At 51.2% G+C, this 14,047-nt stretch overlaps 1 protein-coding gene across 2 annotated transcripts in view; it reads left to right on the plus strand.

Moving 5' to 3' along the window:
- The first annotated feature begins 3,671 nt into the window (after positions 1 to 3,671).
- Positions 3,672 to 14,047, plus strand: part of LOC135896874 (sodium-coupled monocarboxylate transporter 1-like) — an 80,201-nt gene continuing 69,825 nt past the window's right edge. For both annotated transcript variants that reach the window (XM_065425377.2, XM_070539557.1), the window contains exons 1-2: positions 3,672 to 3,728; positions 13,737 to 13,874. In XM_065425377.2, coding sequence (XP_065281449.2) covers positions 13,816 to 13,874 — 59 coding nt within the window. In that variant the 5' untranslated portion in view covers positions 3,672 to 3,728; positions 13,737 to 13,815. The remainder of the gene's footprint in view (positions 3,729 to 13,736; positions 13,875 to 14,047) is intronic.

Raw genomic sequence — 14,047 nt, forward strand, 5'->3', positions numbered from 1 at the left:
GTTCTGGTTTATACCAGTGTCGTCTTCTCGATCACAAAGTTATGGCAGAAACAATTACAATGAAGAAAGAAAGTGATTTGATGCGAGGATTCGATCTTAGTGCGAACATTCTCACAGTCCATGATTGTATCTGTCAGGCACTCAACTGATCCTCCAGCTGTGCAGTATACCAATGCTGAATAGCGCAATCATGCCAGCCACTGCTACGATAGGTGAAATCCCGCTCAACTTCAGTGTACTCGACAAGAATAACGTACCCCCCCCCCCCCCGCTACGTGCTTCATACGCAACAACTTCTCTTCGCCACTTGAACAGGCAGTCAATTCTCTTCATTTACTCGTAACGAAAATGATGTAGCAGGTCCAAGTTATCTTCAGATTTTTTTTCCTCCTGACATCGTCTTGTTACCTTCATGGATAGCGTGAAATCTAATGGGATAGCCAAATATGAATTTGAGAAAAGCAAAACAAATCCAGCCGTCAGAAACTAAACTTTTAGTTGGATAGAGAACGGTAGCTAAGTCCGGACATGCAAGAGAAAAAGAAACCTGTTTTTAAGAATATTTGGGAACGGTATGCGAGGCCTTCTTGCTTCTACCATCTGGGGGCAGAGTTGAAGGAATAGTGAGAATACGAGTGTTCCGGCATCATTCTAATTTGGTATGCCAGTCGCATGCCACGGTTGTCCATGTGCATGGCTCCATGAAGATGTGACGACAACGCAGTGGCGAGGATAAAATGACAGAGAAGGAATTATATAGGCAGAACGATAAAAGCGGTATAACGATCGATGACGGCCTAGCTGGAATGAAATAATGATTCCTAAATGACGACAATGGCGTAACGATGACAGCCTGTTTTAGATGAACCAAGTAGAATGGAAAAACAACGACAGCATGACAACAATGGCTTGACGGTAACGCTATGACGGCACCCAGATCTGGAAGCTGCAGTGAAGACGATTGGCCAACCACGACGGCATGAATACGACGGTATGACAACAAATGCCTGGTAGGAATTGTCTAAAGACGACACAAGGATAACGATGAGATGCAACGGCGACACAATCGCGATTGAATGATTACAGCATGATAAACGTAGTATGACTGAGGAGCGAGGCCGGTGCGTCGGCGAATGTGACATAACGACCATGGCATGACGACGATAGCATTACATTATTAAGTGATGGCTATGGGGAAATGACATTGTGCTAGCGATATCATTGCGAGAACAGTAGGTCGACGACTGTGTAGCGACGATGGAAGGCAACGACAGCATGACGAGTCAGATATCGAAGTTAGAATGATGACTATGAAACGCCCGCCACCACACCCTGATCGTGGTACAAACATAAATGCCGACGACGACGTAATGACGGTGATAGCATGACAATGGTAGGATGACAATATATTGGCAAGTATATGGCGGCAATTCCATCACGGTGACTGTATACGAAGGAGGCATGAGAAAGATGGCGTGATGGCAATAGTGTGAACTGGTGTGACGACTATGGCACGAACACGATGGCATGCCCACGATCATCTCAAGACGGATGTATGATAGCGACTGTCTTATGATGACAGCATGACCACGGCGGCATATTCAGAATAGTATGCTGGCAGCATACCGGCCACGGAGACTCACTGGACAGACGTTGGAAGTCGCCCACCATGAGTTCTAACACAAGCTTCAGCTCTGCATTATTTTCCCTCCTCCAGCATTGGTCTTCAACGCTCCATCTTGTTCCAAAGCAGGACAAAGGCCACTGGCGGTCTTGTGGTGATTACCGAGCTTTCAATGCCGTCACTTCTCAAGAATACTTTGCCTTTCCCCACATAGATGACTTTGGCACCCGTCTCGCAGGAACACCGAGACGGGTGCGTATTTGACGAGTGCGTACCACCAAATTCTTCTCGAATCCAGCGACACTCGGAAGACAGCAAGCACTGCCCCTTTTGGCCTACATGATTTTGTTCGCATTTTGTACGGTTTGAAGAATGCGGCGCAAAAGTTTCAAATTTTTCTTCCCATATGCTGAAAAAGAAGAAGAGCCGAGCGGCGTGTACGTACTTCGCATGGGCTCTGTCGACTTTCATAATTCTTGTCAGAAATTCACATCGGAGGGCCGAAGCCTTTGTCGGACGACCTTCGTAAAGTCATCCGGAACCCCCTTGAGAAGTTTGAAGACCGTGAGTGCACATTATTTTGCGCTTTTGGACTTTGAAGTTCTCCGGAGTGGCGCTGCCGTGTTAAGCCTGACGCCGCCGTACGTAGAAGCGGAGGTAGGCGAGGCGCTCCACCGCCTTTGCCGCCGTTCGCTTGCTACGATTACTCGGCACTCACTGTGGCGCACATTGCTGGATCCCAGCCGGCCGCCTCTACTTCTACCGGAGGGAGTGGAGGTGGAGTTGTTGCTACAGCTCCACCCGCCTCCGGCGCTATTGTTCGAGCTGCCGCCGGGCCTTCGTCGCAAGAAACTACAGCCATGGACTTCCAAGACATTTCGGAAGATCGCCATGACGACCCTGCCACTATGGAAGAGGACCTTTCGCAAGGGACGCCATCGGTATGGCCTTATTCCAATTGGTCTTTACACCTCAAGCGAAGAACGAAGAAGAAGCTCACCAGAGGCGAGCAAGTGTGCGTGACAGGCAGGGTGATCTCTCCGCTATCACCCTCCTTTTGCACCGCGTTATCATCATCATCCTACGGAGCTGCAGGCGCTGGGGCATCAAAGAAGCCTTCTTTTAAGAGGCGACGACTCCCCCCACTGCCACGTAGCGACTTCAAAATCATTATTCGCCCCAAGAAATGCCTTCAGGTGAAGAATTTCAGCAACCACCAAATATCAAAAGCCGTCTCGGCCGTCTTTGGAGGGAAAGTTGACGATTCGCATTTCATCGTGCGCTTGAGACCCGGTTCCAACGTAATTATTGTTAGTATCCCAGATGAGGAGGTCGCGGATATTGCGCGCAAGATCACACGGATTGTGCTGGGCAGCAACCTATACGAAGTCAACTCTTACGTTGCGGCCCCGGACGGAGTGGCCCGGGGCGTCATTCATGGAATCGACCCGTATACCCCGCCCGAGGAGCTTATGTCTCACCTAAGTGTGAGGACCCAAGGCGTGGAAATCGTGCAGGCCCGCATGCTGGGAAAGACCAAGACGGCCGTGATAATGTTCAGCTCTCACGTAGTTCCACGATACGTCTACTACTACGAAGGGGAGACCGAGTGCCACCCCTACAAGCCCACAAAACAAATCTGCTATGTGCGCCAGTGCATGGGACACCGATCGGACGTTTGTCCTACCCCGAACATCAAAATCTGTCTCGCTTGCGGGACGCACGACCCGAGGGACGACTGCGAGTGCTCGCTCAAGTCGCCGTCTGCGGTGAAGCCCACGCCATGGGGTCTCGCGAGTGCAAGCAAAAGCTAAAATACAACAGCACTACCACCAAAAAGCATCCTCCACCCGGAACGAGGAAGGAAGACGACGACAATGATAGAGGAAGGCCAAGGTGACGCCGCCTGCGGTGGTTCAGCTCGGAATCCTCGGCGAGCCGGTCAAGGTCCCGGGCCCAGTCCAGGTCAATGTCCCGGTCCCAGTCCAAGTCCAGGTCTCGATTCCGCTCGGAGTGGCCAAAGCTAGGAGAGAAGCAAGGGCAGCGGCAGCCTTCTACCTCGACATCCACGTCTAAACAGAAGAACCAAGCCAACAACAACATGGTGAGCCGGAATCAGTCTAGTACCTCCTCCGCTCAAAATACCAGTGAAAATAGTAAATGCTTCCCAGAATGTACGCGCATCAGGGAAGAAAATAGGAAACTCAAGGCTCAGGTTAACGACCTAAACCAACGCATGCAACGCTTAGAAGCGTTGCTAAGCAAAACCAGCAACAACACACAGGCAGGGCCGCAAAGCGGAACGATAGGCCATGAGCCCGCCATCTCCATTCCTCCCCCCTCAAGAACCACCACGTCCTCATCGCTCCCCGGTGTGGCCTCGGCAGTGGCAGGCCAGTCAAGTGTAGTCACCCTCGAAGGTATTTATGCTACGATACAACAGATGCTTTACGAGATGGGCGAATTAAGCAATTAAGTCAAGGAGAACACACTAAGCCATGAAGACCTTGAAAGAAGAATACGCAAGGTTGAGTTTGGCTCGCGCAAGCGCGTCGACGACCAGATCAGCAACCCACGCATCAAGGCGTACAGGCGCATAAACAACACGGGTGACGTCAGGGGCGCCGACAACTGCGACGGCGGTGGCATGAACGTCAGCAATGGCTAACACCACACGCAGCGCGCCCGAACACCAAGAGATCTGGCAGTGGAATAGTCGCTCTTTCAACAAGAAGGCAAGTTCACTACAACTCTTGATCCAAAATCACCTATACCCCGCCGACGTCATCTGCCTTCAGGAGGTCGGGAACCAGCCGATCAGGCTATGGGGTTACTACGTAATTAAACACGCAGGATCACCGAAGGTCGCGGTTTTAGTTCACAAAACGGTGACCACCGTGGGGCAACATTAGCAACATCATGACATTAATCACGTGCTAGTGGAAGTCCTCCCGCTGAAGAGGAGTAGACATAGCACTTTCATCCTGAATTTGCACAGTCCGTCGAGGGCTCAAAAAGATGACTTCCGCAACATCATTTACGACAGCGTGAGAGCCACTGGCTGCAACCAGCTGGTAGTGGTTGGAGACATGAACGCTAGACACACGACTTGGGGCTACCAACAAGACACGCAAAAGGGAAGGTCGCTCCTCGATGCGGTTGACAAAATGGGCCTCGAATTGATAACCAACCTCCTCCAACCAACCCGAGTAGGCAACAGTGTAAGTCGAGACACGTTTCCGGACCTGTCATTTGTGAAAAACGTAAAGGAATACTCATGGGCGCACCTGGGTGAAACATTGGGCAGCGATCACTAAATCCTCTGCATCTCGGTATCCCTGGCGAAACTCACGAGCACAATTGGCGAAATTCGGCTTACGGACTGGGAGGCATGCAGGCAGTACACCCTTCCCCCCCCCCCCCTGAAAACGGTATAATGCACATAGCGGAATGGATGCAGCACCTCCGGGACGCCCACATCTGATCCACTAAAACCATCCAGCGCACGGTCGAGACGCCCTAATTCGACCACCGGCTCTTACATCTGTGGGAAGCCCGTAAGGGCCTCCTCAAACGGTGGAAGCGACAGCGGTTAAACTGGAAACTACGTCTACGAATCGAAAAAAGAACAGATGAAGCCAGAAATTACGCAATCGAGTTGACGCAGCAAAATTGATTAAAGTTTTGCACCTCGCTCAAGGGTACCCTGAGTACGGCGCTGACGTGGGCCATCCTAGTTTGATTGATCGAGCCCGAGAAGGCGAAATCGACAACCAGTCGGACGCTTCTAGAAATCGCTCACAAGGTCCCCGGAAACGACCAGGATCTGATTGACACCATCAAAACCAGATACCTGGGTAGCGACCTCATACAACCCTGCCTCCTAAAATATGAAGGAGAACCAAGACGACAACTGGACGCTCCCATCACGGAGGAAGACGTGTATACCACGGCACGAGCCTTACAGCGCAACACTGCTCCCGGAGTTGACAAAATCACCAATGTCATGATTAGAAACCTGAGCCCGATGCACATCCAGGACTGGACCAAATGCCTAAACGAAGAACTCTGGAGCAAGGGCCACGTACCGAACGAGTGGAAACACGCGGAAATCGTGACCATTCCCAAACTCGGCAAGAAGCCCGCGACCGACGCCCTGCGTCCCCAATCACTGACTTCATGCCTCGGCAAGCTGTACGAGAGGGTCATCGAAACCCGCCTCCAAGATTACGTAGAGGACGGTGACCTCTTCCCGTACACCATGCTTGGCTTCAGGCACTGACTTTCTGCTCAAGATGCGTTCCTAATCCTAAGGGAAGAAGTTCTCAAGGGCATCCCGAAGGGAGGAGAACACCTCCTGCTGGCATTCTACCTAAAATGGGCCTTTGATAACACCTTACACGAGGCCATTCTCAAGGTACTGAACGAAATCAGCTGCGGGAAGCGCATCTTTAATTACGTTAACTCGTTCCTGTCGGGCCGGACGGCAACCATGGGAATAGGCAAGACTCGATTGGATACGAGCGACGTGCCGAACAATGGAACACCGCAAGGGGTGATAATCTCCCCGATTCTCTTCAATGTCGCGATGCTAGCGCTGACCAAACAGCTGCGGAAGATCCCCGACCTAGGTTACGCCTGGCACGCAGACGACATCACGCTCTGGGCCACCAAGGGCTCCCTAGCGCGAAAATAGGCGACCCTTCAAGAGGCCGTGATGGCCGTGGAGAGATTTGCGGCAGCGAGCGGGATGCGTTGTGCGCCCGGATGCGTTGTGCGCCCGTTGTGCGCCCGTTTTGCACCCGGGTGCACGGAGGAGGAATCTACAAGTCCCCCGGCCCTATCGACCTCTATCTTGAGGGCCAGAATATAACGAAAGGCAATAAGACTAGAATTCTGGGTATTTCGGTCCAAAGCAACCTGAAAGCCTCCCACGCCATCGAAACCCTAAAGTCTGCCACAAACCAGATCTCGCGGATTATAAAACGAATTACAAGAAGCCGCAAGGGCATGCGAGAAGAGGACACGATTCCCCTCGTCCAGGCTCTGGTGATCAACAAAATAACGTATAGCATGCCTTATCACTATCACTCGCTAAACAGACGCGACCAAGAACAAGTCGATGCCATCATCAGAGGCGCGTAAAAAACGGCCCTGGGTCTCCCTGTCACCACCTCAAACGAGAAGTTAGCGGCGCTCGGGATCCACAACACCTTCCCTGAGCTGTCGGACGCGGTTATGGCTTCGCAAAAGGCCAGACCACAGAACACGACGGCGGGCAGAGCCATCCTCCACCGGACCGGAATGGCAACGGAGCTCCGTTCCCTCGATGGGCAACGATCACTCCCGTCTGAGGTCAGAGGCAAGATCAAGGCGAACCCGATACCGACGCACATGAGTCATGAACTCCATGAAGGACGACGCAAGGCTCGCGTCGACAGACAGCACCGACAATTCATGCGTGACCCATACGTACCAACGGGAGAGAAAACTCCTTGACCCGCGCGGCCTCCGTAAGGGCAGAGACCCCAGCTGCGGCTGAGGCCATAGCCGCGGCGCTGGTAATAAAACAAGAAGACAGGGCAGGCAGGGAAGTTCATGTCGTTACCGACTCGCAAAAACCCTGCCGTAACTTTACGAACGGATGAACGCCGCTGCTGGCGACTCAGATTCTAGGCCCGAGGCTGCAAGAATACCATCAAATCACGTTGACGCTGGGCCACGGGGGTCTGGAGGGGAACGAAAGGGCGAACCCCCTAGCTCGAACGCTAATCAACCGAGCGGGGCAAGACCAATCGTCTCATCAATCCCCACCCTTTAACTCCATGCCCCTGCCATGCAATTACTGCGACCGACTCGAGATCCAGCGACTCAACCGCAGGATTTATCCTCCGCCTAACAAAAAGCTCAGCGCTAAAGATGTCGTAGCTCTCCGACTTACTCAGACCAACACATTTCCAAACCTACAGAGATACAGCAAAATGTTCCCACATACATATCGCGGCATCTGCCCCTGGTGCAGCGACACACGCCCTACACTCTTTCACATCTCATGGGGGTGCGAGGGCAAACCTCAACACTTAAAGACGCCTAGCATGTCATGGGAGCGGTGGGAGGTACAGTTGACCGGCGATACCCTGGCGGAACAAGAAGCTCTCGTCCAGCAAGTAAGTCGAGCAGCCATGGCCAGTGGAGTCCTGGAAGAGGGCACCACCCACTCGACATCAAGAGCAGCCACCTCGATGGTCCGAATAAATGTTTTTTCTCTCTCTCTCTATCTCTCCCATATGCTGCCACACCCTATCGCCATAGCGCATATCACTCTTTTGGAAGAATTTGAGATTTTTTCGTTGACCTCTGAATCCTTCCTCAGTACCAACGGACCTTTGTCACCCACTCCTTCGCATTCAACGCTTGCGGACGATGTTTGTAAGATGATTGCACCTGACTTTCCTTCCTAACAAACAGCTCTTCGTCAGCTCTTGTCGTCTTATCGGGATACCTTTTATTTGCACGACCGTCGACTGGGCCAGACATCTGTTGTTATGCATCGCACCAACACCAGTGACACCAGTCCCATTTATAGGTGGCCATATCGTGTTTCCGCTACAGAAAGGGCCATCACACAGAAGGAGGTAGACAAGACGAAGAACAAGGACACCATTGAACGTTCTAGTAGCCCGTGGACATCACCAGTTGTCTTAGTAAAAAAAAAGACAACACGTGGCGCGTCTGCTTTGACTACCGCCACCTCAACAGAATAACAGAGAAGGACGTTTATCCACTGCCTCACACTGATGACGCTCTTGACTGCCTTCACGGATCCCAATACTTTAAACCAATGGACCTCCGCTCCGGCTATTGGCAGATTAGAGTCGATGAGATGGACCACGAGGAAACGGCTTTCTTCAGACCAGACAATCCGCGCCTATTTAAAATCATGCCCTTTGGCTTATGCAATGCGCCAGCTACATTCGAGCGCAACTGTCATGCAGCTTGAAGTGGTTACATGCCTCCGTTACCTCGACGATGTGATTGTGTTTTCGTAGAACTTTGAGAGCCACCTGCAGCGCCTCACAACCACACTCTCCGTGTTTCGTAGAGCTGGCCTTCAGCTAAATTCCTCCAAATGCCATTTCGGTCGTCGTGAAATTAACATGCTCGACCTTCTCATCAACACCGCAGGAATCAATCGTCATCCACAGAAAGTTCACGCCATGCGAATTTTTTGTGTAGCTTGTTCAGCAAACGATGTCCGTAGTTTTCTGGGCTTATGATCTTATGTCCGGCGATTTGTGAAAAATTTTCCTGACATCGCTCTCCCTCGCCATGACTTTCTTAAGAAAGATGTGTTTCACTTGAGGACCACTGCAACAGCAAGACTTCTCTACCCTGAATGAACGGCTTACAACTTCCCTGATACTTTCACAATTTGACCCTCCTGCGCTCAATTATGTACGAACTGATGCAAGTGGTCATGGCATCGGCGCTGTCCTCGCTTTACGTCAACAGGGCCAACACCGCGTCATCACTAACGCCAGCCACCTTCTTTCCAGGCCCGAGCGAAATTACTCCATTACTGAGAGAGAATGCCTCGCGCTCGAATGGGCGCTCGCCAAATTTCGACCGTACCTTTTCGGTCGGAGCTTCTGCGACGTAACTGATCATCACGCCCTCTGCTGGCTCTGTTCCTTGAAGGACCCAACTGGACGGCTAGCACGTTGGACATTGCGTCCACAAGAATACACATTTTCTATTATGTATAGGTCGGGGCACCTGCATAAAGACGTGGACTGCCTGTCCCGCAATCCCATGGATGGACCGGTCGAAACCGATGCAGACTCCGATATCAATGTCCTATCCCTCTCCGGCTTCCTCCATATTGGTGACAAGCAACGCGAAGATCCTGTTCTTCCAATACTTATGGAACGCCTAAGCTCCTCGACCAGTGAACCATCCCCCCGGATGTTCTCCTTGCACGATGGAACTTTGTACCGTCGTAGTGTTTGTCCTGATAGCTCCGAGCTCCTGCTATTCATTCCCAAGAACTTTCGACTGGACGTGTTCCAGCAACTTCACGACGCTCCTACTGCTGGACATTTTGGCATCTGTTGTACTTACGAGCACCTGCTGCGCCTCTTCTTCTGGCCCGGAATTTATCGCTCTGTGCGCCGGTATGTCGCTTCTTGCGACCTGTGTCAGCGCTGGAAGACGCCTGCTATGCCTCCTACTGGTTTGCTTCAATCAACTGATATCCCTACAGCGTTCTTCTTCCATTTGGGCCTCGACCTCCTTGGCCCTTTTCCAATTCCCATCAAAGGAAACAAACGGATTGCTGTAGCACCAGATTATGCCACGAGATATTCCATCGCACGAGCGCTGCCAAGCAGCTGCGCTACAGATGTCACCGACTTATTATACGACTTAATCCTGCACCACGGCGCCCCTCACCAGTTACTCGCGGATCGCGGCCGCTACTTTCTCTCGAAGGTCGTTGATGATCTGCTCCACTCCTGTTCTGCAGAACACCAGCTTGCTACCGCGTACCACCATCAAACGAGCGGCCTCACCGAGCGACTCAACCACACACTAACTTAAAAGCGACTGGGACGTCACTTTACCATACATCACTTTCGCATACAATTCGTCCCATCACGGCACTGCCGGACTTTCACCATTTTATCTATTGTATGGGCACGACCCCACATGCCCTTCGACACGTTTCTACCTTCCGCAGTACAATCATCCAGCACTGGTTGCGCTCGCGATGCTATTGCCCTAGCCGCCCAGGCCCCAGTTGTCACCCGTCATCGCTTTACAGTCTCGCAAGCTTCTCAACAGCGACGCTACGACCTTTAGCACCGATACCACCATTTGTCATCTGATTTGGTTCCATTGGCCTTCTTTGGACGCCTTCACGTCGCGCGGCTTGTCGGAAAACTACTTTCCCCTTATTCTGGTCCGTACCAGATCTTACGTCAACTGTCCGACGTGACATACGATATCGCCCCTGTCGGTCAGCCTTTAGTGCCTCGCAACGTCACCAGCGATGCTGTTCACGTCGCCAGGCCCAAGCCCTTTGTCCCCCCTTTAAGTTAGGCTATATAACTTTCACCAGGATGGAGCTAATCCCGCCGGGAGGGTGATGTTACGATGAAGCGAAAGAAGAAGTTGACGTGGACTAGAGGAAGATGACGTCTGGCAATTGCCTGAATGACATATGCACCAGTTGTATATATACACTATTTCACACTCGTGGGCCTGCTTTCTTCCTGCAACAACATTGTTACAGGGATGTTAAGAGTACAGAAGATTGTATTTACAGTATATATATATATATATATATATATATATATATATATATATATACTGCATTTGTAACGCCTGATGGGCTCTATGAATTCAAAGTTCTCCCTTTTGGTTTGTGTTCCGCGCCAGCCACGTTCCAAAGACTAATGGATACTGTACTCTCAGACCTTAAGTGGAAGACATGCTTAGTCTACCTAGATGATGTCATTGTTTATTCTGCCACATTTGATGAACATCTGAGACGGCTACGGTCAGTTCTTCAAGCCATACAGTCCGCTGGGCTTACCTTAAAACCTGAAAAGTGCCACTTTGGATATGAAGAACTACAGTTTTTGGGCCACGTAGTAAGTCACACAGGTGTCAGACCTGATCCTGAGAAAATCGCAGCCGTCGCAAAGTTTTCAAGGCCTACAGACAAAAAGGCAGTCAGACGCTTCATGGGCCTATGCGCATATTACCGGCGATTTATTGCGGGTTTTGCACGCATCGCCTCACCGCTTACCTGCTTAACCAGAGATGATGTCACGTTTGTGTGGGGCGAGGAGCAGGAGGCGGCATTTAACGAGTTGCGGTACCGTCTACAAACTCCGCCTGTTCTTGCCCACTTTGACGTGGATGCGCCGACAATGATCCACACCGATGCCAGCAACGTAGGTTTAGGCGCCGTCCTTGTTCAACGGCAAGACGGCGCTGAGCGAGTCATCGCTTACGCGAGTAGAACATTGTCACGTGCCGAGTCGAACTACTCTACCACAGAGAAGGAATGCTTGGCTGTAGTATGGGCAGTTACCAAGTTCCGTCCGTACATATACGGCCGCCCATTTCAAGTTATAAGTGACCACCATTCTCTCTGCTGGTTGACCAACATGAAAGATCCATCTGCACGTTTGGCACGCTGGAGCCTACGGCTTCAAGAGTACGACATGACGGTGGTCTATAAATCGGGAAGGCAGCACTTAGACGCTGATTGCCTTTCCAGATCGCCGATCGAGTCGTCCGGCGGAGATGATGACGAATCCACTGGCTTTTTGGGAGTTGTTGATGCGGCCACCATCTCTCAACAACAGCAAGAGGACCAGGAGCTCGCGTCACTAATTGATTTCTTAGAAGGCCGCACCACAAACAAGCCCAGATTGTTCTCGAGGCACCTGTCATCATTCTGCTACGCAACAGTGTTCTTTTTAGGAGGAACTTCTCTTCAACAGGGAAGAAATATCTACTCGTCGTTCCTAAAACACTCCGCAATGAAATTTTGCAGGCCTGTCACGACGAAGCTACCTCAGGTCACTTAGGCTACACAAGAACATTAGCACGGATCAAAAAGAAGTATTACTGGCCACGGCTCGTAGCACAGGTGAAGCACTACGTTCGAACGTGCCTTGACTGTCAGCGGCGAAAAGTGCCACCTACGAAACCTGCCGGACTATTACATCCCGTTCCAGTGCCTGCAACACCGTTTGCACAAATTGGGATGGACCTTTTGGGCCCATTCCCAATATCTGCTGCCGGAAATAAATGGATCATAGTCGCGACAGATTACCTTACGCGATATGCTGAAACCAAGGCACTTCCTAGCAGCACAGCAGCCGAGGCAGCACAGTTCTTCATCGAAAACGTCGTCCTGAGGCACGGTGCTCCAGCGGTCATCGTAACCGACAGGGGAACCGCGTTCACGGCTGAACTTTTGTGAACTGTACTCACCTTCAGTGGCACGGCACACAGAAGGACGACAGCCTATCACCCGCAAAGCAATGGACTTACGGAGCGCCTCAACAAGACTCTCGCAGACATGCTGTGCATGTATGTCGATGTGGAACACAAGAACTGGGACCAAATATTACCCTACGTAACGTTTGCTTATAATACGGCTCGGCAAGAAACAACAAGAATGACGCCATTCAGTCTCCTCCACGGTCGAGAAGTGACTACAATGCTGGATGCTATGCTTCCTCATGACTTCAGCGATTCCGAGACTGACGCCGCAGATTTTACAGAGCGCGCTGAAGAAGCAAGACAGCTCGCGCGCGTTCGCATAGCTAGCCAGCAAGACCGTGATGCCCGACGTTACAATGAACACCATCGCTGCGTCGTCTACCAACCCGGGCAAAGAGTGTGGGTTTGGGCTCCAGTACGCCGCCGAGGCCTCGCGGAGAAACTTCTGCGACGATACTTTGGACCGTACAAGGTTTTACGACGCCTTAGCGACGTCAACTATGAAGTCGTTCCTGACAGCCCATCCTGCTCGAGGCGCCGTCAGGACCTGCCTGAGACTGTGCACGTGGTGCGCATGAAACCGTATTTTTCTGAGTGACATGGACACGCTCTGGTTTGCTGGACACCAGATGCTATCCGCCGAGCATCGGGACGATGCTCTTTCTGGAGGAGGGCAAATGCCGCGACGCCATCAGCGCCCGACCACGTTGACGAAAAAGACGATGACCTTGTCTGTGCAAGCGAGGCGCTAGAGAAGAAGAAGCCTGGCCTGAGCGCTTGCCCTAACTCTCTCGAATAAATACCGCTCTCCTTTTCTTGTCTCCAGTGAGCCGTGACAATATATATATACAAAATGAGTCAGAGTAGTGGTGGTGGCTGACCACTAATAACACGCTGCAGCCAGCATCCCGCAATCTTCTTCTTCCTCTCTTCTTTCATCCTTCCGTAACAATACCAATATACTCATTAAGATTCATTCCAAAACTAAGCACTAAATTTCAGTGTCGCGTGCAGGGATTGCTTTTCGATAACAAAGAACTACCATGAAACTCAGTAACCGGAGCGACGTTGCTCTGTACTTCTTGAAAAGTACGCAGTTTGACTTAACAGACGACGAGAACGTGTGGCCCCTTGTTTCATCGTTGCCATCAGCGTTCTATCGAGTGACCATGGATCAAATTGTCGTCCAGAGGTGCCTGGCGTCGAGAACACTTGCTAGTGCACAAAGGTACGAAGCGTCATTCTATACAATGATATTTCTTGTTTTCCCAACGGTGTTGTGAATTTGTAGTGATGGTGAAGAAATCAACCACTGTAAAATGGCCGGTAATTCTAATTTTTATGGGAAGAAATTCCGGCCTGAGTGTCAAGCAACATTCAATGCACATCGAGAGCACCAAA

Source organism: Dermacentor albipictus, chromosome 5, assembly GCF_038994185.2.
Source record: "Dermacentor albipictus isolate Rhodes 1998 colony chromosome 5, USDA_Dalb.pri_finalv2, whole genome shotgun sequence".
NCBI lineage: Eukaryota > Metazoa > Arthropoda > Arachnida > Ixodida > Ixodidae > Dermacentor > Dermacentor albipictus.